At 51.4% G+C, this 25,110-nt stretch overlaps 1 protein-coding gene across 2 annotated transcripts in view; it reads left to right on the forward strand.

Annotated features, from left to right (window-relative positions):
• Positions 1-6,204: 6,204 nt before the first annotated feature.
• PCSK6 (proprotein convertase subtilisin/kexin type 6) overlaps positions 6,205-25,110 on the forward strand; it is a 189,835-nt gene continuing 170,929 nt past the window's right edge. For both annotated transcript variants that reach the window (XM_044232007.1, XM_044232008.1), the window contains exon 1: positions 6,205-6,486. In XM_044232007.1, the coding sequence (XP_044087942.1) occupies positions 6,205-6,486 (282 nt within the window). The remainder of the gene's footprint in view (positions 6,487-25,110) is intronic.

A 25,110-nucleotide genomic window follows, 5' to 3' on the forward strand; every position in this document is an offset into this window, starting at 1 on the left:
AGAGAGATGCCATGGCGGGGCAAGATGGCGATGGTGCCTTTGCAGGGTGCGGAGCTCCGGTAAATACGCTGCTGAGGGAAAGATCTGGGGAGCGGAAAGGAGGAACAGGTCAGGAGTGTGGGCAACCAGCAGAACAAGATCGCACAGAGGGAGGGATGCCCTGAGGACCAGGCAACAGGGGAGGCGTGGCTTTGGAGAGGGGCAGGAGGGCAGAAAAGTAACCCAGGTTTGTGCCTCCTGGCCTTTGTTTCCTTGGAGGAAGAGAGAAGCTGGAGGGTGGCATCTACCCTCCAGGGAGGGGGACGTCCCAGGAAGAATCCCCACAGTCAGTTCTGCTGCCCTCTCCAGCCAGGCTACTGCGTTTATGTCCCCTGGGAGGCACTCTCCCCACTTTCTATTTCTACACCCCAGTTCCCAAAATGATTCGTGTTGAGAAAGGACTCGTGTCTAGCTCTTCTTCTCCCTGGCCTGTGACTGCAAACCCCTGACTCCTACCTCATCTTCTGCCTCGCTCCATTTGCCGTGACTACGAAGGGAGCCAACTTCTAATTTATTCTCACCCGGGAAGAGTACTTCGCCAATGAACCCGAAACTCAGCCTGGAGTCGGAGTGACGTCTTCACAGACAAGTAAGATGTAGAGCCTGCTGCTGGTGTGCCAGACTTGGGTAAAGGGCAGTGTGGTCCTGAAGCTGAACTTGGCACAAGGGTGGGGGGCTGGCTTTGGGGCAACCCCCACTTCCTTCCTTCTCTCTCTCTCCTCTCAATAAATATTCATTTGTGGTCCGCCCTGTGCAGCAGGATCTATAGGAAGGTGATGTAATAGAAGCAGAGAAGGAGATGGTAAAACCCGCCGGGTGCCCACCTGCCTTCCTAAGCGCAGCCTCTTGCAAACAGATCTCTGGTGTTGCTCACTCCAGGCAGTAATGTTTCCACAGGAGAAAAAACCAAGACCCCTACAAACCAACCTGGGTAAGCCATTCATGTGGTCAGTGATGACTTGGCCCATGGGGTAGGCTTGTGACCCAGTTCTGATCAGTAGGGCCAGAGGAGAAATGAGCCCGATGTCCTGCCCTTCCTTCCTTGGATGCTATCTTGAGAGAATAGTGTTCCAGTCTGGGGGAGTGATTTAGGCACAGGAGGAGAAAGCCAGGCAAAATACAGAAAAGCTGTCCTTTTTTTTTTTTTTAATTAAAGAGTGTATTTATTTATTTGACAGACAGCGCATGTGCGTGTGCAAACACAAGCAGGGAGAGTGGAAGAGGGACAAGCATATTCCTCACTGAGTGGGGAGCCCGATGCAGAGCTGGATCCCAGGATCCCAGATCATGACCTGAGCTGAAGGCAGACACTTAACCCACTGAGACACCTGGGCACCCCCAGAAAAGCTATCTTGAGCCCTGACATCACTGAGCTGCTGAATTAACAACATGGGTTCCACCGATAACCAAATTCCACCTTTACTGTCCATGCTCCTTTTACTTGGGTATTCTAGCACTTAAAACCAAAGACATTCTAACTGCTGCACAGAGGAGGAAATAAACAATTATAATTTATTATCACACGTGGCTCTGGGCCTCCTGGAAGCCATGGCAAAAAGGGAAACCAGGTAAATTGTAAAGTTCTCCTTAATAGTTGGAGAAGAGCTTGTCAGGGAGTTTCTGATTTTTTGCTCCTAAATTCCTTGTTTGACACTAAATTTCCACGTGGGAGTTTATGAAAGGAACACTAAGATACATAATTGCGAGATAATTGTTTTGCAGGAGAAGCCGTTTTTACAAGGCTCTTTCTTAAGACAATGAGGATCTAGATATAAAGGGAAAGTCTAACCAGAGAGGCAAAGAGTGGGTGGGGGTGGAGTGGGCTTTGCGCTGCTCCATTCCCTTCCCCACCTTGGATGGTCAAACAACCACACCCCTCCCTTCCCCGCCCCCCAACCCAATGAGAGGAGTAGAGTCCAACATGAATCAGAGCCCACACTGAGGAGACTAGATCTATGGGCATTAACACAGAATGGGAGGCAGAGCACCTAGAAGGAAGGAGAAGGGGAAGACCCCTGACCCACCACTCAGAGGGAGCAGCTGCGGGTGGGATCTGGGATAGATGAAAAGGAGAGAAAAGAGGAAGTGAACATAAGAAAGTGCAATCATGGGGCGCCTGGGTGGCTCAGTGGGTTAAGCCGCTGCCTTCGGCTCAGGTCATGATCTCAGGGTCCTGGGATCGAGTCCCGCATCAGGCTCTCTGCTCGGCAGGGAGCCTGCTTCCCTCTCTCTCTCTCTGCCTGCCTCTCCATCTACTTGTGATTTCTCTCTGTCAAATAAATAAATAAAATCTTTTAAAAAAAAAGAAAAGAAAGTGCAATCAGGGGCGCACCCTGGGTTTCTAGAAACTCAGGACCGGGGAACAGTTTCTTGGGGACTGGGGTGAAGGGCCAGGAGGTAAGGAGAGCTCTGATCTTTCCTAGGCCCTCCCTCATCCAGGATGTTAAAATTTGAGAAAATATGCAACCAGGCATGGCTCAAGGTTGGAACCTTTCCACGCCCACACGTGAATCCCTTGGAGGAACAGAGCGTGCAGCCTTGCCCAGTTCATCCCGCTCACTCTGAGGCTCCTGGTGGCCAGCAGCAGTGTAATCACCACTGTCACAACTGTTGAGGCTGGGCCAGAGGCTCTGTATGCATCAGCTTCTGCGGGCCTCCCAGGGCCTGGCCCTGGGACGGCACCATGACTGCCATTTCCAGCAGAAAGATACTGGAGCAAGGTGCCTGAGGTGGCCCATGACTTGTAATGAGGCTAAGCTTTGAGTGCAAGCTCTTCTCCAATATCCTGAAGGTGGTGCCCATCTGACGTTCTTCGAGGGAGCGCCCCCCCACCCGCCCCCACCTGGCCCACTGGACCAAGAACAGCTCCAAAATGCAATTTCTCAGTAAAGCATTTGTGGCTTAAGCAGATGCAGCTTTTGCATCGAATTTCTGTTTCAACGCACTCCAGGAGGCTGTGTGATGCCTTGAGCTGCCCAATGGTCCTGGCAGTGTGGGGCGTTCCTTGGCCCAGCCGTGTAATTCTGTACTTGCTCTGAAGGCGTCAAGTGTGGGTCCAGGAACACAGAATTCAATAAGATCTTCCTAGTGATGACCCCCTCCCTCCTCTTTTCCGATTGAGGAAGATTCTAGTATAAATACCACATCTCTGTATTAGCATTTTCTAAAACTTCTGAAGTTGGGGGGGTTGCCTGAGTGGCTCAGTCTGCCTTCAGCCCTGGTCATGATCTCCGGCTCCTGTGATGCAGCCCTGAGTCAGGTTCCCTGCTCAGTGGGGAGTCTGCTTCTCCCTCTTCCTGTCCCTCTCCCCATTCCCTGCTCATGCTCTCTCTCTTTCTCAAATAAACAAATACAATAATCTTTAAAAAACCTTCTGAAATATGACCAGGCTCCAATCACCTTTCTGGTCCATGTCTTGCCCTCTGCAGGACTTCCGACCTGAGGGGATCAGCCTCTCACCTCCATGGACTCTGGCCCCTCCCCCAAGCTGTGGGACCCTCAAGGGTCAACTCCTCTGGAGAGCAGGAGTGTTAAGTGAGGAGGAAATCCCCCTTCCAGCAGGAAAACCAGCCATTTTTATTACGGATCCTATCACAATGCAAGGGCTGGTACTTCTGTGACTGAGCTAATCCTGTCACCGCATAAATCAATAGGAAACCTACAAGAGGTGATTTGATTTAGGATGTTCATTTTGGGAAGCTGGTCTTCCTATAACACTGAAGCCAAGACAGTTGCCTGGGCACTTCCACAATAAATGCAAAGTTTAGCCTGAAAGGACCAGATCGGTTAATAAAATAAATTCAGATCCCACCAAATCAAAATTCAGATGCATTTTAGGCTCCTCGGTTCAGTGGGCTGAATCCCTTAATCTACCGAATTATTATGGAAAAACCCTTATCTCTGCCTGTCAAAACCACTGCTGTCTTGGGGGGACCCTATTGGGAAGGACGAGTTGCTTCATAATAGCTAAGATTATGTGCAGTGTACCATTATTTTGAAGATGGTCACATACTTGAGGAAGTACAACACAGGATATGGGACAGAGCCAAGACACAGCCCAGGTGACAGGGGCCAGAAAGGTGACAGGGATTGCCCAGATGTGTTGCTGGTAAGCTACAGAGTGAGGCTTCTTCTTCTTCTTCTTCTTTTTTAAAAATATTTTATTTATTTATTTGACAGACAGATCACAAATAGGCAGAGAGGCAGGCAGAGAAGAGAGGGGAAAGCAGGCTCCCTGAGCTGAAGGCAGAGGCTTTAACCCACTGAACCACCCAGGTGCTCCCAGAGTGAGGCTTCTAATCTAGCCCCCTGACTCAGTCCAGCGTCCCTTCTCTGTGGTCAGGTAGGGTGACCTCAGTAAGAGACAGTCTGAGGGTTCTGGCTATGTGTCTGCCGGATAGGGGTGATGTGATCTCCTCCAGGGCAGCCTCGTTTACCCCAGGGCCTGCTGTTTCTTCAGTGGTTAGGGGCGGACATGTGTTCACGGATGCAAGGGGCTTGCATTCTGCAGTGTGGGGCAGGCCTCAAGTGTCTGCCCAGAGAGCTGACCCCATTTGGCCAGGTGAAGGAAGGTGAGAGAAATTGCATCTAGGGCAGAAAAGAGGAAAACGTGTGGGAAATCAATCCCTAGATTCCAAGAGGGGCCCCTGGTAGGAGCCCTTGTGAATAAGGATTTGGCTTGTCCCTGTTGGGCCTCCCACCACACCTCCCGCTCTCCCACCTCCATTCGGGGTGACTCACGCCTGCAGAAAGGATGAATCATGTGGGTTACGAAACCCAAGGGCTCCTGAGAGGGAGGCTGGAAAGGACCTGGGGAAGCCACCTCCAGGGATCCTGCTGCCTCTCCACCCCTCCTGCCCCTCCTTGCCCAAGATCTGTGTGTCCTGTGAGCTCTATACAGGAATTTCTTCTAGACACTAATATCAGATCAGTGGTTTTGCCTTCCCACCTCAAGGCCTCCTGGGCTCATGTTTTGTTTCCTCTCTTGTATTAATGGGGGTAAAGGCTTGTTTTCCCCATGAGGTCAGTTAGGACTGACCGTTCCTAAAAGTAATGGGAGAAGAGATCCTGAAGGGGTGCCCTCCTCTCACGGTTCGCTCCTTCACAGTGTGAACATTTCTGTAATTCTCCAGGGTGCACCAAATAATTAGCTAGTGCCTTCTAGGCTGCCCCCGGCAGCAGGGGCAAGGATGATTCAACTCACTTTCCCACTGACTGGTCCCAGCTCCGTGGGAGCTTTTAAGAGTCTGCACAAGTGAACACCTACCATGTGGCGGGCCGTGAGCTCGTAAACACAAACGTTTATGGGCAGCTTATGGCGTGGCAAGAGCTCATGTCATCCTCAAAACAGCCCAGGGTAGAACCTATTGTCATCCCCATTTCCAGGTGGAGCCCCGCTGTCAACAAGGACAGCAACGTGCCCGAGATCACGCAGAAGGAAGTGGACAGCTTGGGGATTCACCTGTACCCCCTGCCTCCCAAGGTGGTCTGGAGCCTCGGGGCTGCATCCGTGGGTTTCTCCTGCGCACTCACTGAACCCGGTTCATCTGCCAGCGGTCTCGCCCCAGTTAACGTGCCTGTTCAGTCAGGCCTCCTGCTGGACCGGGCCATGACTCTCCCTTTCCGCGCGGCTTCTTTCTCTTAGAACCCAAAGCCCTTGCAAGCCCACCGTCTCACCGCGGGATGAGCAAAGACACCCAGAGAGGAGATTAAACTCGACCTGGAGAATGAGGCCTCCAGGATGCCCGACGGGTGGGAGGGCGCCGGGGCCTCGGCCCACCAGTCTAGACTCACCTGAGCTGCCCCGGCCGCCCTCGGGGCTCCCGGTAGAACGCGCAGGGCCAAGGCCGCCGCTCGGGGCCGCCCGGGTCTGTCTGTCCCGAGAGCCCCAAAAGTCCGCCAGAAGTTCCCCGGTGGGGGGCGTTCCGGGCCTCCCGCGCCGCCCGGCCCGCGGCTTGCGCCCGTCCCGGTGCGGGCCGCACGAGCGCGGGCCCAGGGGCGCCACCCGGCCGCGCGGGCGGGAACGCGCCGCGGCAGCCTCCTCCTCCCTCGCTCCCGCCCGCAGCGGCGGCGGCGGCGCTTCCCCGCCGCGGAGCGGCTTTAAAAGGCGGCACCCCACCCCCCGGCGCACTCGCCGCTCGGGCGCCGCGCGAGCCTGCCGCTGCCATGCCTCCGCGCGCGCCGCCTGCGCCCGGGCCCCGGCCGCCGCCCCGGGCCGCCGCCGCCACCGCCGAGGACGCGGACGCGGGGGGCGCCGGCGGGCCCGGGCTCCGGTCGCTCGCGCCGCGCCCCTGGCGCTGGCTGCTGCTGCTCGCGCTGCCCGCCGCCTGCTCCGCGCCCCCGCCGCCGCGCCCCGTCTACACCAACCACTGGGCAGTGCAAGTGCTGGGCGGCCCGGCCGAGGCGGACCGCGTGGCCGCGGAGCACGGCTACCTCAACTTGGGCCAGGTGAGTGCGGCCGGCCCCGAGCGCCCAAAACTTTCCCGGCCGCCGGTGGGCACGGCGCGAGGGGGCGCCTCCTTCCGGCTCGCGGCCGCGCGCGGGCAGGGGTCCCGAACGGCTCGGCCCGCGCGGTCGGGGGGCGTCCGGGGCGCCCTGCGTGGAGTCGCCGGGGGACGCGGCGCCCGGGACGCTCGGCGGGGCCCACCGGGCGGCCCGCGGGGGTTGGGGGAGACGCCCGCGCAGGCCTGGCGCGCCCGGAGGGGCAGTTTCGAGGGCCGAGCGGCCCGGCGCGGGCACCTGCCCGGCGCGGCGGGAGAGGGAGCCGGTCTCGGGCGCCGCGCTCTGCCCGCGGGCGCTGTCCTCAGTGCCCACCAAGCTCTTCTTGGCCTCGGAGCCCCGGCTCCGCTGCGCCCGGCCCGCGGGTCTCGACGGGCTGCGCGGGGCTCCGGACCCTGAGCGCGCGCCAGGGCGTCCCGCCGCGACTCGGCGGTGACAGGCGCATGGCCCGGAGTCTCGGGATCGTGGGCTGCTTCGGTGTTCGCGGATCACGGAGGGGAGGGAGGGCGGCTAGGTGCTGGAATCTGGAAGCATCCGTCGTTGGCTTTGCCAGCGGCTTGGGATTCTGCAACCTCACAGGGGGCTGGAGGCAGGAGCTCCTGCGTTGAAAACCCCCCTCAGGCTCCTGGAATTTGCTTTGTTTTTAGGCTTCTGTGGCTGTTCCTAGGGTAGCTCTCTACAAACTAGCTGTATGACCTTAGGCAAGTCACTTCCTCATTTTCTTCATCTGTAGGGCGGTGTCAGTGTGTACCCGCCACAGTCTAGGGGAAGATCCAGTGTTGGCCGGCAGCAAAACCCCAGGCCAGGGCTTGATCCTGGTCAGTGAGCCCAGAGTCCTACCACGACCTGGGTTATGACTGGGTTAGCAAGAGAAGACAAGCCCTGGGCAGGAAGGTGGCATGACTCCAAAGCATCCTTGAGGCAGATCCCTTTCCCCTTCCCCAACCCCGCAGAGTGACGGTGGGGCAAGGGGTTGGTTTAGGGCTGGTGGAGGGGTTGCAGGGGACTGAAGTGTGCTGTCCCGCCAGGGGACCTTTCAGCACAGTTAACCAATCTCCTACTTACTATAGGCTCAGAGGATCCAGCAAAACGACAGGGAAGCACCAGCTCATAACTCAAGCTGTAATGCCAGGCAGTGTTAAATTTAGTTTCATCATTATCCGTGACAGAAGCCAGCAAAGTGTGGTGTGGCCCTAATGTAAATGACATTTCTTCTGCATCCTAAGTCTCAACAGATGCTGCTAATGTGAGATGTGTGGCCTTTTGGAAAAGTAGATTTCTGCTGCTTGCTCTGTACTTCACGTGGTCTGTCCGAGTGTGTCTGGGAGAATGCTGCCCTGTCTTTAGTGTAGCTAGATCTGTCCATCTGTATGCACTGCTCAGGTGTCTGCAAACGTCCTGTGATTGGAGTTTTTGCCTTTGGGCAGCACTGGCTTCGTTTCTCCCTGCTGTTCCGAAATCTCCCTGGGTGATGTTCCAGACTGAGGAAAGTGGTCCTCAGGCTTCCATCCCCATTCATGGCTAAGCCCCCCTCCCGCCCCCCTGCCGGCTCCTGCTACACCTCACTGCTCAGCCCAGGTGGCCTGGTAATTTGTCTTCAGCTAAAAGTGACTCTTCAGCTGCACGGTAAATTACAAAGGGCCTCCCAGACGTTTCCACAAGAGCCACACACGCAATAGATTCCCCCTCGCCGTTCCTGTCCACCAGCATCAGAAATGCCAGGGCTTTGAAACAACTTCTGTCTGAGTTGAATTTTATATGCATAGTCTGCTGTTCTCATTTTGCCTGTGGGGGAGGTTCCTTCAGGACCTGCCCCCATCTGGGACATTCTGGGGGAGTCTCTCCACGTCTCACCAGCTCTGTCCAGGGCAGCTGCAGGGTGGACCGCACACAGCCTGGTCAACTCAGCCTGGGAGGTGGGGGGCTGGGGTGGGGATGCCACGATGAAGACCTTTGCAAACGGAGGGGATTTGTTGGTTCGGGATCCGGGCTGTCTCCAAGGTGCGCGTGCGTGTGTGCGTGCGTGTGTGTGTGTGTGTGTGTGTGTGTGTGAGAGAGAGAGAGAGAGAGATTACTCAAGGAGCACCTAATACTCTTTATTCCCAAACCAGCTTTTCTCCCTCCTTCCCCCAAGTGAACTACTAATGTGGAAAAGGCCTGGAGCATTCCACCCTCTCCCTCCTCAATAAGAACTCTTTAAAAACCTTATTTGCCTTTTTCAGCCAGGAGAATTTGTGATTCATAAATAAGATGTAGATATTATTAGCTTTGATTTATGGATAAGCAAACTGAGGGGAAGCAAGGCATGGAAGCTGTTTGTGTCTACACAGAGCGTGTCGCCTCTGACAATTATGCTCCTTGCTCTTTGTCTCCAGCTACATTCTCTGGTCTAAGTGTCCTTTGTGTGACTCTTTCCCCAAACCCTTAATGGGCAATTAGTGTTATGCCCAGTACCTGCCCTGACTCACAGCCCTGCTTTTCTCCTGGGCCTTTGCGAAGTTCTAACTTCTGACTCGAATGTGTTACCCCCCTCTCGTGCAACTAATAACCCGATGCCGTGTTATTTTACATGGTGCAAAGGTAATTGAGACGGTTATTCAGGTGAAAGGTTATTCACCTTTCTTGAACATGGAAGCCTTTCAGCTCGATCGTGCCTCTAGATCTTCTCCTTTGAAAAATGTGCATTGTCAGGAACCAGACAAACGAACCTCTTTTTTACTTCTTTATTCATCATGATAGTTGAGGTCCTCGGTAATGTACCACAATGGAAAAGAAAGAAAGGAAGGAAGGAAAGAAGGAAGGAAAGTTTGGAAGAGTCAAATGTCATTTACTGATAGGTGGCATAACTATGTAGATAATCCGCGAGAACCTAGAGACCATTGTAAGTAGTCAGAGAACTGAGCAGGATGCTTGATAACAGTAGCAACCTATCCAGGAGCAGCATTCGAGAAGAGAAAAGAAATGATAATATGCTCTAGCATAAAAGCCGTTAGAAATCTAGGAATACGTTTTTAAAAAATTGAAACTTACCAGAAGATTTTAAAATATTTGAACGATGTATTGAAGAAGTGGTCTGAGTAATGGAGGGATAAGCTATGTTCATGGACGGGAGGACTGATTATCACATGCCCCTCCCCCCCATTCATCTCTAAGTTCAGCATAATTTAGTTGACGTGCCAACAGGGTTTTCTATGGGATATGAAATCACACAAACGTATCCTGAAATTCACATGGAAGAGTAAGTTCCCAGAATCCCTGTGACAACTCTGAGAAGGGAGGAAAGGGAGGGGAGTGTATTCTGCCAGAGAACAAAACTTCCCATGAAGCTGGGGTGATCGTGACTGTTGGACGTTGGCCCTGGGAATGGTTCCTTGCAATAGTGATGAATCAACTCAAACCCAGGCAGGTGTGGGAGCTTGTATGTGCGAACAGAACTGTTACAGATGGATGGGGAAGGGTAGACATTTCAGTCAACGGCACAGAGAGAATTGAATCGGGAAAATAATCAGATCCTGACCTCACCTCACACTACCCAACAGTAAATGCCAGCTAGAAATAACTAGAGTGCAATACCTTTATGGCTTTGGGGCAGAAAAGGATTTCTTAAACAAAACACGGAAAGAACAAATAAAGGAAGAGATTGAGCCATGAAGAGTTCTGTATGACACATCATAATAGGATAAAAGCATGTAATAGACTAGAAAAATTATTTATGGCTTATGACACACAAGTTAGTGCATAGATTATTTAAAAAGCTATCTATCAGGGCACCTGGGTGGGTGGCTGTCAGTTAAGCATCTGCCTTAACTGAGCATCTGCTCAGGTCATGATCCCAGGGTCCTGGGATCGAGTCCCAAATCGGGCTCCAGTCCCACATCAGGCTCCCTGATCAGGTGGGAGTCTGCTTCTCCCTCTCCCTCTGCCCCTCTATACCACTCCCACCCTGGCTTGTGCTCTCTCTCTCAAATAAATAAAAAAGCAATCAAATCAATAAGTAAAAGAGAAACGCCAGGTAGAAAAATGGAGAAGTATATGCGTAGGGAGTTCAACGCCCTGTCTGAAGCACCCACCTCAAGTTCAGGTTAGTAGTAGCCTCTCGGTGGGGTGGGGTGGGTTGGGGAGCAGAAACGGGGAGAAGGAAGTCAAGTGACCAGTAAACTCGAGAAAAGCCACTCAGCCTCCCCGGAGGGATGGGAACAACATGACATAGGGCAGTAAGGAAGGAGACTGCTTCATGCCATAGGATTGGCAGATGCGGAGAGGTCTTTGTATCTAGCGCTGGCCAGGACATGGAGCCCATGGAGCTTCCGGGTGCTGCTGGTGGAAGCGGATATCGAGAGAACCACCTCGGAGCACAGGGGGGCACCTGGCAGTGAGGTAGAATTCCATCGGCGGGTCCACCTCCAGGCTTCTGCTAGAGAGATGAGCTCGCGCGAGGACGCAGGGATCCCTGCAGAGTGCTGTCCCAGAGACACTTTCTAAATGAAGGGAAACACAGCCTGAATATCCGTCAGTAGAAGAATGGAGAACGAAATCAAAACAGTCCCACGATGGAATGCCGTGCAGTAGTCGGAAAGGCATATACCGGATACGTGTCTACATAGATAAATCGCCAAAATGATGGCGAGTGGGAAGGCACGTCGCAGATGCATGGCGTGGGGTATTTATGGAAACTACAAAATGCCCTACGTGGTGGGAATGCAAGTTGGTGCAGCCACTTTGGAAAACAGTGTGGAGATTCCTTAAGGAACTAAAAATAGAGCTTCCCTATGACCCTGCAATTGCACTACAGGGTATTTACCCCAAAGATACAGATGTAGTGAAAAGAATGTACCCCAATGTTCATAGCAGCAATGGCCACAATTGCCAGACTGTGGAAAGAACCAAGATGCCCTTCAAGAGACGAATGGATAAAGAAGATATGGTCCATAGGTACGATGGAATATTACACAGCCATCAGAAAGGATGAATACCCAACTTTTGCATCAACATGGACGGGACTGGAGGAGATTATGTTGAGTGAAATAGGTCAAGCAGAGAGAGTCAATCATCATATGGTTTCACTTACTTGTGGAGCATAAGGAATAACACAGAGGACATGGGGAGATGGAGAGGAGAAGTGAGTTGGGGGAAATCAGACTGGGAGACAAGCCATGAGAGACTGTGGACTCTGAGAGACAAACTGAGGGTTTTGGAGGGGAGGGGGATGGAGGGTTGGGTGAGCCTGGTGGTGGGTATTAAGGAGGGCGCATATTGCATGGAGCACTGGGTGTGATGCATAAACAATGAATCTTGGAACACTGAAAAAATCAAGTTAAATTTAAAAAAAAAATAAATAACCAACTAAGTAATTCTGTATTATTTATGAATGCTTATGCATGTAGGAAGCATCCACATCAAATTCAGGTTAGTGGTAGCCTCTAAGAAGGGAGGGCTGGGGAGGGAACTGGGAAGGGAAGGAAGAAACTTGATCTGTAGCATTTTAAGTCTTAATATACATATATGGGTACTTACATCTGTGTATGTAACATACAAATCATATATATAATTGTGTCTAAACATTTGGTGCTTTTCTTTGTATCTGAAAGTGATATGTACATATGTATGCAGATATGCATGTGTGTATGCACATACATATATATACATACACGTATGTACTTGTATAGGTAGGTACACACGACAACGTGCAAGGGGAAGAAAAGAAAAATGCACATCATATTACCCGTTGTGGCATTCCTGGATTGTGTAAAGCCTGTGTGTGGGCGCACAGGTGCCTGTGGGCCTGACTCAGAAGCCCCTGCTTTAGACCTCCCGAGCTGGGGCCATCCGCTTGTCAAGCAATTCATGACCTGGAGAACCAAAAGGCCTGGCTCGGATCACAGGGCTGTTTGGACAGAGCCGGACCCAGAGCACTGGAACCGTGGTGGCCCACCAGGCTTCTTTCTCCTGCAAAGCATCTTGGGGCGCACGTGGCCTTCACTGCAACCTGCGCACATCACAGCCTTTGACACTGATGACTCCAAGAAGAGACAAGCTGTCTACTTCTTGTCCAGCAAGACGTCCTCACAAACCAAATCACGACATCTCAGCATCTGTAGCTTTCGGAAGTGATGTTTATCTCAAACGTGGCGCTGCGACACCGTCCTTTCCCTTGCATTTTTGCTTTGCCCGGGGTGTTGAGCTAATTTGTTGGTTCTGAGTCTGAACATAAAAAGGCAGGCTGGCTGCCAGGGCCCCTGAAAGATCTAAGAGCCTGAAATGATTTTGAACTTGCCTTAAATAGTTTTGCTTAAAATAGCTACCGAATGGGACATACCTGGCCCAGAATTTCAGGTGGGCCTGAGTAATTCACTCGTCAGTAATTCACTCGCAGAGGAACGTTGTCATGCCGCAGACAGCTTGTTCTTACAATTAAAAAACAACAAAACAAGAACCGAGCAGAAGCCAGATGTGAAAATCATGGGGCAGGAATTTTCTGATCCTACGGTCAGGAGCTCGAGGTGGACGAGGGGAGGCCCAGAATAGCAGTCACCTGTGACCTAGTTATCTGGTTTTGATTTAAGGTCTGAAGTTGCCTTGCATGTACTCTCTGAGCCAGGAGTCCTGTGCCTGGCTGGTCTGGGAGTAGAGAGGGAGAGGTCCTGGGTGGGAGGTGGGGCAGTACAGACGAGATTGGTACTGGGAAGCTGGTGGTCTCCCACGCTGGCATCGGACATCTTTCTTCAGACGATGGCAGTTTTAAGTGGACTGGGCTTTAGGTGAGGAGCCTGCTCTCATAAGCCACCAGGGCTGGGTTCTGGAAGCTGAGTAACTCTTCGCGGAGCCAGGTGGCAAGGAGGAGACTCAGAGCCAGGCCAGAGGGGGTGGCCCAGCTCTCTGGTCCACTGGAGCCAAGGAAGGATTCATGTGAGAGACAGAGCTGTGGGTTGGGGGAGAGAGCCCCATCCGAGAAGAGCCTGACCGAGGCCTCTGCCTCGCCTTGGGCTTTGGGTGGCAAAAGGGCCACAGAGGACCCTTCGTACCCTGGGGAACATACTGTGGTTTTTTTTTGGGGGGGGGTCTCGGAGCCTCCGTGTAGATTTTGCCCCTGAAGTGTAGTTCCTCTGATCTTCCACAGCCCAGGGCAGGTAGCTGACATGTCTCCCCCTCCTTCTCCCAGGACTTGCCACGTGGACAGCTTCTCAGTCATAGTTATCATGACTGCCTCTTTCTCTCTCTCTCTCTCTCTCTCTCTCTCTCTCTCTCTCCCCCTTCTGGCTCTTGGACTGTGGCTTGGCCTTGGCACTGACCAGAAGTCTTGGCACGTGCTTGTCCCCAAGCCAGCATTTCTTGTGTTAGGTGTTCTTGCTCAGGGAGCGTTGCACCAACCCCGCAGAGAGGGGTCACCGGGCCTGTTGAACCACGAGGAGAGCTCAGGTCTGGTTAGGTTCTGACTTGGGCCCATCCCAAACCAGTGACTGACAGGCAAGGGCGCGAACCCATCCCCGCTGACCCGCCTTCCACTGTCCTTACCTTTGGCAGATGGCCCTCATCCCTGTTTCTCAGGTAAGTGTAAGCCCCCATGCCAGAAAGCCTTTCAGCAGTCGGCTGCCATTGAGAAGGAACCTGTGTGGACCCCACTGGCCAGTTTCTCCTTCTTTCCACCTGGCTCTTCTCACACACACGCAAACACACACACACACACACACACACACACACACACACACTGTTGCCCATCTTCATTGTTCTGTCTAGAACAGTTTTACTGGTGCCGTCTCCTCATTCCATCTCTCCGGGCAGCTGGGTGGCTCAGCAGTTAAGCATCTGCCTTCAGCTCAGGTCATGATCCTGGGGTCCTGGGATCGAGTCCCGCATTGGGCTCCCTGCTCACCGAGGGAGTCTGCTTCTCTCTCCCCGCTCTTCCTTTACCCCTCCCCCCAATCATGCTCTCTCGCTGACTCTCTCGCTCTTTCTCACATAAATAAAAAAACTTAAAAAGAAAATGAAACTTACACCTCTCCATTTTGGAGGAAAAGAAGAAAATGCCCCAATCCCTCCAGTCCTTTGAGGATGGATGCTACCCTCCCTGGCTCAGACTCCGCATGTGAGCAACTGGACTGGTCGCCCCTGGCTGCAGACCTTGTCCTTGCCGTGCGGTCTCTGTCTGCTGAAAGGACCATCCGTGCCGGTGCCTGTGCTCGAGGCCCGGAAGTCACCCCAACCTCCCCCCGCCCTCCCCTCGCCTCCTCCTCCATACCTCCCATCTGGTCTGTACCTTGCCTGTCTCCTGGGTCCCCTGGACGGCTGTCAGGGCCCCCTGCCTTCTTGCTGAGGTTGCCCAGCACAGGCTGGGGCCTCTGGCGTCTCTCCCCGGGGCCGTCCTGCTGCAGGGCCTCTTTCCGCCCTGCCCCAGCTCCAGCTCCGCCGAACCACTTCGCGCTCCTGCTTCATTCAGGTTCTTTCTACCTAGGATGCCTTTCCCACCCCATGGCTAGCCCCTTGTCCTGGCCGGCCATCGACATCCCGCCCGATTGCCCCAGCCTGTCGCCCTGACGTTGCCTGCTGGTTTGTCTCTTTCTGCCCCTGGGCTCTGGGCTTCCCGGCGAAGTCAATGCACCGTCAGGCCTCTAGGCTGCTCTCAAAGATCCGTTCCAGTCTTGCCATTTCTCTGATGGTGGAGGGGTCAGTCCAGGGCGACCGGAGGACACACACTCCTTTACTCAGAATTTGCTCTGTGCTCTCACTGGTGCTGGCCCCTCAGAGATAAGGGACGTGGCGGAGATGGTGAGCACTGGGGAAGGAGCAAGGTCGCCTCCCACGTCTCCACTCTGGCTGGCTGAGCCATCACCACACACGCTTTTTAAATTTTAATCCCTTTCTTTTTGGGGTCACCCAGCAGACAGGCTTCTCCCGGGTTTGTACTTGTGTTCATGCCTGGGGACGACCCTCTCCATGTGATGCTCTAGTTGGCTTCTAGGTCAGGTCAGCGACATGGGGAGCCAGGCTCAGCAGTGGCCTGGAACCCACCACGGCTGCCTCAGACCCGATGGGTCCTGCCATCTCATCAAATCCCAGATCTCCCCGAGGTCCTTGTGCCTCTGTTGTTGGTGGGTTTGGAAGACCCGGCGGTAGGCACAAGGCGCTCTGTCCCGGGGTAAAGAACAGGCCTGAATAGCCATCAGCTGTTGGAAGGGAGCCTCAGGCTCCCTGGGATGGGCTCGGCAGCTCAGGTTCCCATGGTAACCAGCCCATCAATGCCCTTAGTGTCAAGATGGTACCACTGCTGAGAGGAAGAAACAGTCTCATTGTCTCCCCTTCGGCTGCTTGGGTGCAAACCAGCCATGCCCTCTGCAGGGCCGAGCAGCCTCTGGCCGGACGGGTGGCACCCCACGGGGGCATTTGACCTGTTTGCAGCTTCAGCTTCCTACCCTTGCTTGGGGCCTCTGAACTGCTGTCACCAGTCACTTACAGAGTCCTTGTTGGGCAACTCTGACCTCTCAGTGGGAAGAAGCAGCCCAACTGGACCAGGATCCTGCAGCACTGGGTGACGAGCAGGACAGCATCTGCCACAGGGCTGGATAAATCTGTGTCCCATGGTGGTGAGGGTAGGGGGGCATCTGGAAGGGCCCTTGATTCCCAGGCGTTCTCCTCTTTGTTTCAGAAACTTGGGTCCACACCACTCAGAGATGATCTACTGTGTTCAGAGATGATCTACGGTGATGATCTACTGTGTTCATTCAACCAGAACCTCCTTCTTGCCCACTGTGGGGGGTATGGGGGGGGTCACACCAGTGGGTGGTATAGGGGGGTCACAGCAGGCTCTCCAAGGCGCACAATCTGGTCAGAGGGTCAGACAGGGTTAACCCTCCTGTCAGGAAAGGGCCCTCAGTTTTCCCCCTGGCTAGGAGAAGGCTCGCCTTTTTCTCATTCTCTGTCCCCCAAGCTGGGAACTGGGACACATCCACAGGCCATGGCCCTGTCCACTCTGGCCTCAACCCAGGACCCTTCCCTTTTGCCAAGTGTTCCAGCCACTCCTTTGCCATTCTGGAAATGTTTCCTGTACTTTGTTCTTTCTTTTGCACCTGCTGTTTGTTGCGGTCGTTCTAACCTGGGTGCCCACTCCCTGTATGGTTCACCTGGAAAACGTCGTTCTTCAGAATTAGTTGGAAGTCGTGTTTCCTGACCTGTCTGCTGCCTCACAGACCCAAGCACAGTGTTCTAGCCTCTGTGGAGGGTCTCAGCTAGACCTCTGCCACCCACTGCATGCATAGACACGGCCTGGGAGCGTCTCGTGGTCCTCGTCTTTGTTCATCTCTGCCCTTGTCCCACTCACTGCCCCCCACACCACCTCCAGATACACCTGGTGACTGTGTTTCGTTAGAAGGGGTATAACTGAGTCACTGCCTTCCAGTACCTGCAGTGCGACTACCACTGGCCAGCTCCCACATCGCGGACCCTACCGATGAGGAAGCGGCGCTCTGATCATTAGCCCAGTGCCCGGGGAGTGACCCACATGAGCCCACGGAAGCTCCGAGCTGCTTGAGTGACTTACTGCAGCTCTAGTAAATTTCAGAACAAGGCTTTCAACTTGGACCACTTGGACTGCAGGCCTTCCTCACAGTCAGTGTCCCTGTCCATGTTAGGAAAGCCTGCAGAGAACTGGCGGCACCTGTGCGGGCGCTGGAGCTTGAGGTGGGGCTGTCCGACTTGTAAGCCCGGTCAGATGGAGGGCTGAGCCAGGAGGGGCACCCTGGGGAGGTGTCTGCCGCAGTCCCATCCGGAAGGACCCTCCCTTCTCATCGGGTCTCTGGCCCAGGGCTTCCTTCAAAGGTTTATCTCTGCAGGAGGGAAGGCTGCCCACAGCCTTCTTGACTTTGGAGTCCGGGAGTCTCAAGGGCAGGGAGCTGTCCTTGGACACCCTCCCCCAAGCCTGTCAGAGACCCCTGTGTTTCGCACCCCAGACCTCCGATTAGAAAGCTGGAATCCCACAGGGGGAGAAGGGGCTTAGTGAGGGCCCAAGGATATGCAGAGGGTGGCACAGCCCAGTTATAAAATTGTGTCATTCCTTACGTTTTCTTGCTAGTATATAAGGGGAATCTACGTACATAGAATATTTGGAAAGCATGAAAAAGAAAAAGACCCCCCCCCAAATCGTTTATAACCCCCCCCATGATAACCACTGTTAATGTTTCGGACTATGTCCTTTCATTACTTTTGTTTTTAAACTGCATGTGGGCAAGTGTGTGACCATGCATGTGCACACGTGTATGTGTATAGGAGTGTGCAACTATGTGTGTATGTGTGTGTGTATACACACATACACCTGTGAACATCTTCTGTAAACAGGAGTGTACAGTTGGGTGCCTTGCACGTCCCAAGCCTAGAACTACTTACTCTGTGGTATTTTTTTTTAAGATTTTATTTATTTGAGAGAGAGAGAGCGTGACCAGGGCTGAGGGGCAGAGGAAGAAGCAGACTCAGCGCTGAGCCAGGGAGCCAGACTCCGGGCTCGATCCCAGGACCCTAGGATCATGACCTGAGCCAAAGTCAGACACTTAACCAACTGAGCCACCCAGGTGCCCCTCGATGATGTCTTTTTTAATGGCTGCTCAGCACATCGTTTAATGGCTGGTCCTCATACTTCATCTTTCCCCTGACATTTAAGGTCAGTGGATTCTTTGCAGCTCACTGGGGAGTCTGGTCTGGAATGTGAGCACCGTGCAGGGAGGAGGAAGGAGTACTGCCTCAGCCTTGTCCCCTGCTGACATGTCTGGCACCCTTGGGCGCTGTGGCCTGTCCCATTTCCCCGCATCTCCCCATCCCACCTCACTGGCCTTGGGGAGGGTCCAGGACTTGGTACCATTTGCTCAACTCACAAGGATTTTATTGGGCTTTTTTTTTCTTATTTTATAAAGTCACATGGGAATCATAAAAGAGTCAAACAGTGCAGATGTATGAAGAGCAGAAATCCAAAATCTTATTCCCTGCCACCCATCTCCAATTCCCTTCCTCCCCCAGATGCCACCACACTTTTGCATAGGAGTGTCTGTTTCAGAAATACACATGTATGTGAAGGCTTTATTGTTTTATATTCATGGGGTCATGCTAAACGTGTTTTTCTGCACCTAGATTTTCTTAGTTCTAACCATATATCCTGGAAAGCTTTCACTCTAGTGCATGGAAATCTACTCTGTTATTTTAAAATCATTTTAAGCTATTTTACCGGTGTGACATTTTGTTGCATCATTAACCATTAATGTTCATTGATTTGCCTCCAGTTTTTTTTGTTTGTTTGTTTGGGGGTTTTTTGGTATTATAAATAGCATTGTAGTGACCACCCTTACTCATGCCTTTCTGTGCCCACATATGAGAATTTCTGTATGGTATATAATAACAAAACCAAATAATAGTTATAACAATAAGTAATAATCACAGACACCTATCTGGCTCTTGTTATGTGCCAGGTAACTTTCCAAGCATTTTCCCGGTATTGACTCATTTAATCTTCTTAGAAAGCCTCCAAATAGGTGCTGTTATTATCCCCATCTTACAGATGAAGAAACTAAGGCACAGAAAGGTCAAGGAACTCATTCATGGTTGCACAGGATGGAAGTGTCAGAGTCAGGATTTGAGCCAAGATGGTCTGGCTCCGGAGATTGGGGAACTGCTGAACAACGTCCATATGCACATGTTGTGGTATTAGACATTGGCAGGTGCCTGTCCAGGGGGGCGGTACCAACCAACCCTGCCCCCAGCAGGGCATGAAGGGTTCCTCACCCATCTTGGGTGGAGATGATCAATTGTAGTATTTGCTAGGTCCTCCAGGTGAAAATGAGATCTCGTGGTGGTTTTAATTCGCTTTTCTTCCAATTCCTGTTAAAGTGAAATGCCTTTTCATAAAGTTATTAGTCATTTTAATTCTCCTCTGAATTGCTTATTTACATTCTTTGCCCATTTTTCAATTGGGTTATTTTTCTTTTATCTTAATGATTTGTAGGTGCTGTCCCTGTAGTGTGAGTATTAGTCACTTGTTTATAAATACATTGCACCTCATTTTCCCATCTGTCACTTCTCTTCAAACACTGTTCAGAGGGCTTTACTCACTTGTTTTCTGAAGTAGAACCTGAAGTTTCATTTGTTTGACAAGGCTTTGGGCTCGTCACTCGGTAGAATTCCGTGATGATAATTTGTTCGGACGGGGTCCTGACCTACAACAGACAGGCACTTTAGTGAGGGACGGTGAAATTAATGAAGAGACAGGGGCCAGGTGCTTTAGGACAATCGAGGAGAGCTGCTTTTCACCTGGGACCTTCAGGGAAGGCTTTGAGCCACACCCCGCAGGACACCCGGGTTTTTTTTTTTATAGAGAGAGAAACAAGAAGCGTTACAGGTGGATCCTGACCGAGGCCATCCCATTTGCATCCTGTGGGAAAACAGCTCACCTTGTTGACTTAGGTATAGACACTCAATGCGGAGCTAGTTATCCAGGTGTGAATGGGGACCGGGAACCAACAAAAGATGTGGAGGCCCCTGGAGACCAGCAGCAGTGGGGGAGCCGCTCCTCACCTTGAACCAAAGGCGCCAAGGGAGAAAACAGACTAGCAGAGGCAGGCTCCGTCTGGCTCCGCCCACTGGGCAGCCGCTCTCCGGAAGCGGTCTGGGTGGGCTGTCCCGGTGGGCTTGTTGGAAGGGCACAGGGCAACGCAGAGAAGGGACAATAGCCAGCACGGTAAGGATAAAGAGAGAGGGGAAAATTGGGGGCATTGCAAGAGCTCAGCGAGCTTCCTGATGTCTTTAGAGGGTAGAGGAATTCATCTGCCACTTCTTTTATCCAGGCTGTTTATCGGGTGTTGACTCCAAGCCTGGCCCCGTGCAAGGTCGCCGGCTGCCGAGGTGTGTCGGGCTGGCTTCGCCCCCAGTGCTGGGTGCCTCGGCTCCAGTTTTAGCTTTTGCCACGTGTCCTCTAGGAGGGTCACAGCAGAAGCGTGCGGTTTTTCCCTGTTAGGCCCCACGTACCTGGATGTGTGCCTCCTTGTTCCAGTCGCCGTTTATTTAGGTGTGTCTGTCTGAGGACGGACTTGGGGGGGGGGAATAAGTCCGCTTCTGCCCACCGTTGCCCTCAGTCTAACACACATCTTGATTTTCTGCTGTTTTCTTAAACTCGAACAAACAAACAAACAAAAAACCCTTATTTGTGTTCCTCCTGATAAAGCTAATTTCTGCAAAAAGTAAAGAAACTTTATTTCTCTCCAGTGATCCAAGTAACCGTTCACGACCGAGCACATTAGCAGTCTTTTAAACACACGTCTCTTAATTTCTCATTTGCAGGAATATGACACTGTTAGCCACGAACAAGAAGGAGGAGTTGTTTCAGTGGCTTAAGCAAGTTTATGTACCACGACTTTGCCCGTTCGAGACCTCGCAAGCGTTTCTTTTTTAGCGCAGGAGGCAAAAGCCCATTTGTGGGAATGAATGCTTTTGGGTCCTGCAGGGTTTCATGTTCTTATAGAAAATGAACTCGTTCATCCTTTCTAGGATTATTTTTTGTGGGGCTGGGGGTGTGGGGGGTGAGGGTGGGTGGGATTTACTTTTACAAGGAATGTGGTTTTCTCCCTTCCTCTGAGATCTGGCCACACCAGTTATATTGTGAAACCAAACTGATTTCCTTCTTCCACTAAATAGTCTTCAAATCCAAACAACCCCCCAAAGGTAGCTGTGGATCCATGAACTCTAGAAGCCTCTAGCCATCTTTATCAGGCTCATATTGGGGGGCCGCCCATATAACAGTGAGCCTCGTCTTAATAGCATCCCTATTCTAAATAGGTACCTTCCAAAACCTAACTAGGAGAATCTTTCTACTTTTCCCTTTGAATAGTCACTCACGAAGAGCTCTGGATATAGTTCTGTTCTCTTCTCATGTCAAAAGTTCAGTGGCTGCATACAGCTACAGAAAAGTCTGTCTTCAAGCCAATTCGTGTGCGTTACCAAAAGTTGGTTTTACTTTCCAGCCCTTGGTTCCTTTCCTGAAGTTAGTCACTTAGAGTGCTTTGCACTTGGTCTGTGCCGGTGGCTGGGCCTACCTGTGTTCAATGCCCTGCTGACAGCCACTCAGCCTCCTGCACACTGACCTCCTCAGGGGAGTCTTTTAGTGACCAAGTGCTGTCACCAAGCGCTCTTTCTGCTCCCCCCCCCCAGCGTAGGGGAACCTGTGTGTGCAGTTGCTACCACTTGTCTCTGCTTAGTGTCTAAATTTTATTTGAATCGTATGGTCCGGCTGCAGGAATTGAATTGTAAGTCTTAAGGCAGACCGGGGTTTCTGCCTGGGCCCTGGGCACGAAAGTGATGCTCAACAATCATAGGGACAATGGGTTCTGCTGGGTGGGGGTGGGGGAGCAGCCATCTGGCCAAACCTGACAAGTCCATTTCAAATGGTGTGTCCTTGTCCTGAGGTCTTTTGTGGGGAAGTTCCTTAGTGTCGAGCCCAGTTTTGATTTCTGCATCCTCTATCCAGAGCAGTGGACAGTGTGTTTACTGCCAAGGCCAGGCCTTCCTGTGGCCAGGAGGAGCCAGTGCTGTGGCTTTCCTGGTGGGTCAGGGGGCTTTGGTCAGAGAATCAAACCAGCAGGTACTTCCACTGACCCAAGCATGTCCCCAATCTGCTTATCCCCTCTCTGAAGTTTCTCCGTAACTCAAGGTGCTGTGTGTCTGTTGGCCTTTGTTTTTTTCCCCCAGAGGATTATGAGGTGCCCTGGAATGTTCAGCTTGTTTATCATAATTTTTAAGTTTTTTAGGTCCATCAGTAAGGAGCATGGATAAATAAATGTGACATATTCATGTAATGCACCCTCTGTACTTAGCAAGAAAGAAGAGCAGACGAGCTCATTGACATAATATAGAGTAAAAGAAACCATGCCCCAAAGAGCTATCTGATCCCATGTACAGGAAGTTCTAGAACAGGCAAACTCCATCTGTAGTGGAATAAGCTAATCTATAGGGGTAGAGATGGTCTGGGAACATGCATGGGCAAGCTTTCTGGGGTGCTGGCTACATTGTATTATCTTGCTAGGGCTTTGGGTTCCATAAATATAAACATTTAGCAAAACTCAACAAATGTGCAATGAGCATTTGTTCATTTCATCATATGTCAATTTTACTTCAAAGGGGAAAAGCCATAAGCAAATACTGAACCCTCCGTAATGATGTGTATGTTGAAGTCTTTAGGAGAGAAGTGTACTGATACGGCAGTTTACTTTGGAACGCACCAGAAGTAAGATGGATGGACAGATGGAGAGAGAGAGGCATGGATAGATGAAGAGAAATGTGATAGAGTAATTGTAGTAATTATGTTAGTGGTAGAAACAAGGTGGTGGGTATGTGGATGTTTGCCACACAAAATTCTTTCTTCTCTGCTGTATGCTTGAAAAATTGCCTAAGAAAATGTTGGGAGAAAACGGTTCCGAGGGTAGTGGTGGGGATATACGATGGATTTGGGAGAAATCTGCTGTCCTTGGAAATATATTTATACATCTGTGTTTGGAGATGAGGATTCAAAGCCTAGAGGTTTAGTGTGGGGCAAATGAGGTCATTAAAGAAAGCCCCATGGAATCCGACTGGTGGGGGGTGGCATAGGCTTTGTAAGGTGTTTTCTGGTCACACTGGCATCTGCAAAGATGACTGTGGCTCCTTGAGCCCCTAGCTTGTGTTTTCCAGGGACAGAAAGATTCAGCCCTGGGGAGAAGCATCCCAGTAAATGTAAATGAGCAGAGTCCTGCAGTTTAAGGACCTTCCTGCAGAGGAAAGATAAGCCCGCAGCAGATACCCCTGGCACGGCCCATGGTCGTCTGGGTTGCTTGCCTGCTAATTATCTTCTCGTCTTGCTCTGCAGTGTTTTTCTAGTTCCGAGATTTGAATTATTGACTTTATGTAGAATTTTCAGCCTCCCTCGCGTTGTCGAACGCAATAGCGGGAGTTAGCAGCTGTTCGTACAGAGTCCTCATGGGTGGGTGTCCTAAGCTGGCGCCTAGCCCCTGTGCTCCCCGGGGACTTGTCCCAGACCAGGTGCAGCAGAGACAACAGCCATCAGGTTCTCTTACAGGAGAACCTCTAGGGGAGGAAGCTCCTGGTCCTGCTGGTAAATTTAGGGCACGTGTGAGGAGTGGGGGTAGGGAGAGAGGAGAAGAATGAAAGCATTATTCTAAGAAGCTGCTTTTATTTATAGATTCGCCTAATTCTATTAAAATGAATGCCAGAGGGATATAAAACTTGGAACACATAGCACATAATAGAAATGAAAGGACGTTAAGCTAAAGTAGGGAACAATGGTAAAACGAGAAGAGAGTTTCATACCAAGAGGAATATGTGACATTTTTCTGAAATAAAATCGTCTTCGAGCACATGGTACGGGAAAGTGAATTAAAAGAAGGACTTGGTGAAAAGAGGACTTGGAAGGAAACATAAAAATATTTCATAATGAAAAGGAGAAAGTGTTAAACTGACTCAAGGGGAAAACAAAGACAGAGATTGCACTAATTACATTATAGAGACAAATAAATAAAATGTCACTGTTGTAAAGGAAATAAAACTAATTAAATACTTAATATGCGTTAAGAGGAGTTGGCAAAATAAAATGTATCAAATATGATAAAATATGTAAATAGCCACAATTTGCCTGCGCCTTATTTCCTGCATATAAAACAGGAGATTTTCGATTCCCGTGATAACACATTAATGGGACAAGACACAGAGTAAGTGTCCGCATATATTAGACAGCCCCAAATCAAACAGGCGCTTTCAAATGAATGAATTGATGAATGAAGGAGGATTCCTGAAAGCCAGGAGTTTAAAAACACACACTCAAAAGGGAAAGCAATGGAACTACCCTCTAAGATGAAAATCTAACACATTAAGGCATGAAAGAAAGTGCTACTAACTCAACCTTTCTGCCTCAGCAGTTTCTACCGAAAAAGTAGAAGTTATCAGCACCTCCAACAATCAAACACTTGGAACAACGCCAGCCCTGAAGCAGACACTCAGTGCATATTAATGCTAATAATATCATCGTGGTGATTATTAATACCAAAAGGGAGGGGAAATAACATGTCCTTTCAATGTCAGGCATTGGAGGCAGATTAGGATTCAGAGCTAGTAAAAGGTGACCTGGAGAACATTGCAAATTGGATGCTTTTAACCTTTCATCTCTTTGGTGGGGAGAAGATTCACTGATGCAAAATGTTTAGGATGGGAAGGGCAGAAGTTAAGCCAGGCTAAGGAAAAGCCAATGAGGGGCACCTGGGTGGCTCAGTCGGTTAAGCGTCTGCCTTCGGCTCAGGTCATGATCCCGGGGTCCTGGGATCGAGTCCTACATGGGGCTCCCTGCTCAGTGGGGAGTCTGCCTCTCCCTCTACCCCTCCTCCCTGCTTGTGACCTCTCTCTCTCGAATAAGTGAATAAAATCTTTAAAAAAGAAAGAGCCAATGAGCCATAGTTTACAAAGCCAGGACATCCCAGGCTGCAGCCCGCAGCACGGGGAAGGTGCCCTCCTCAGCTCCTGGCATAATCAGCTGGGCTTGTCCCCACCACCACTCATGCAAAAGAG

The sequence above is a fragment of the Neovison vison genome, chromosome 13 (assembly GCF_020171115.1).
Source record: "Neovison vison isolate M4711 chromosome 13, ASM_NN_V1, whole genome shotgun sequence".
NCBI lineage: Eukaryota > Metazoa > Chordata > Mammalia > Carnivora > Mustelidae > Neogale > Neogale vison.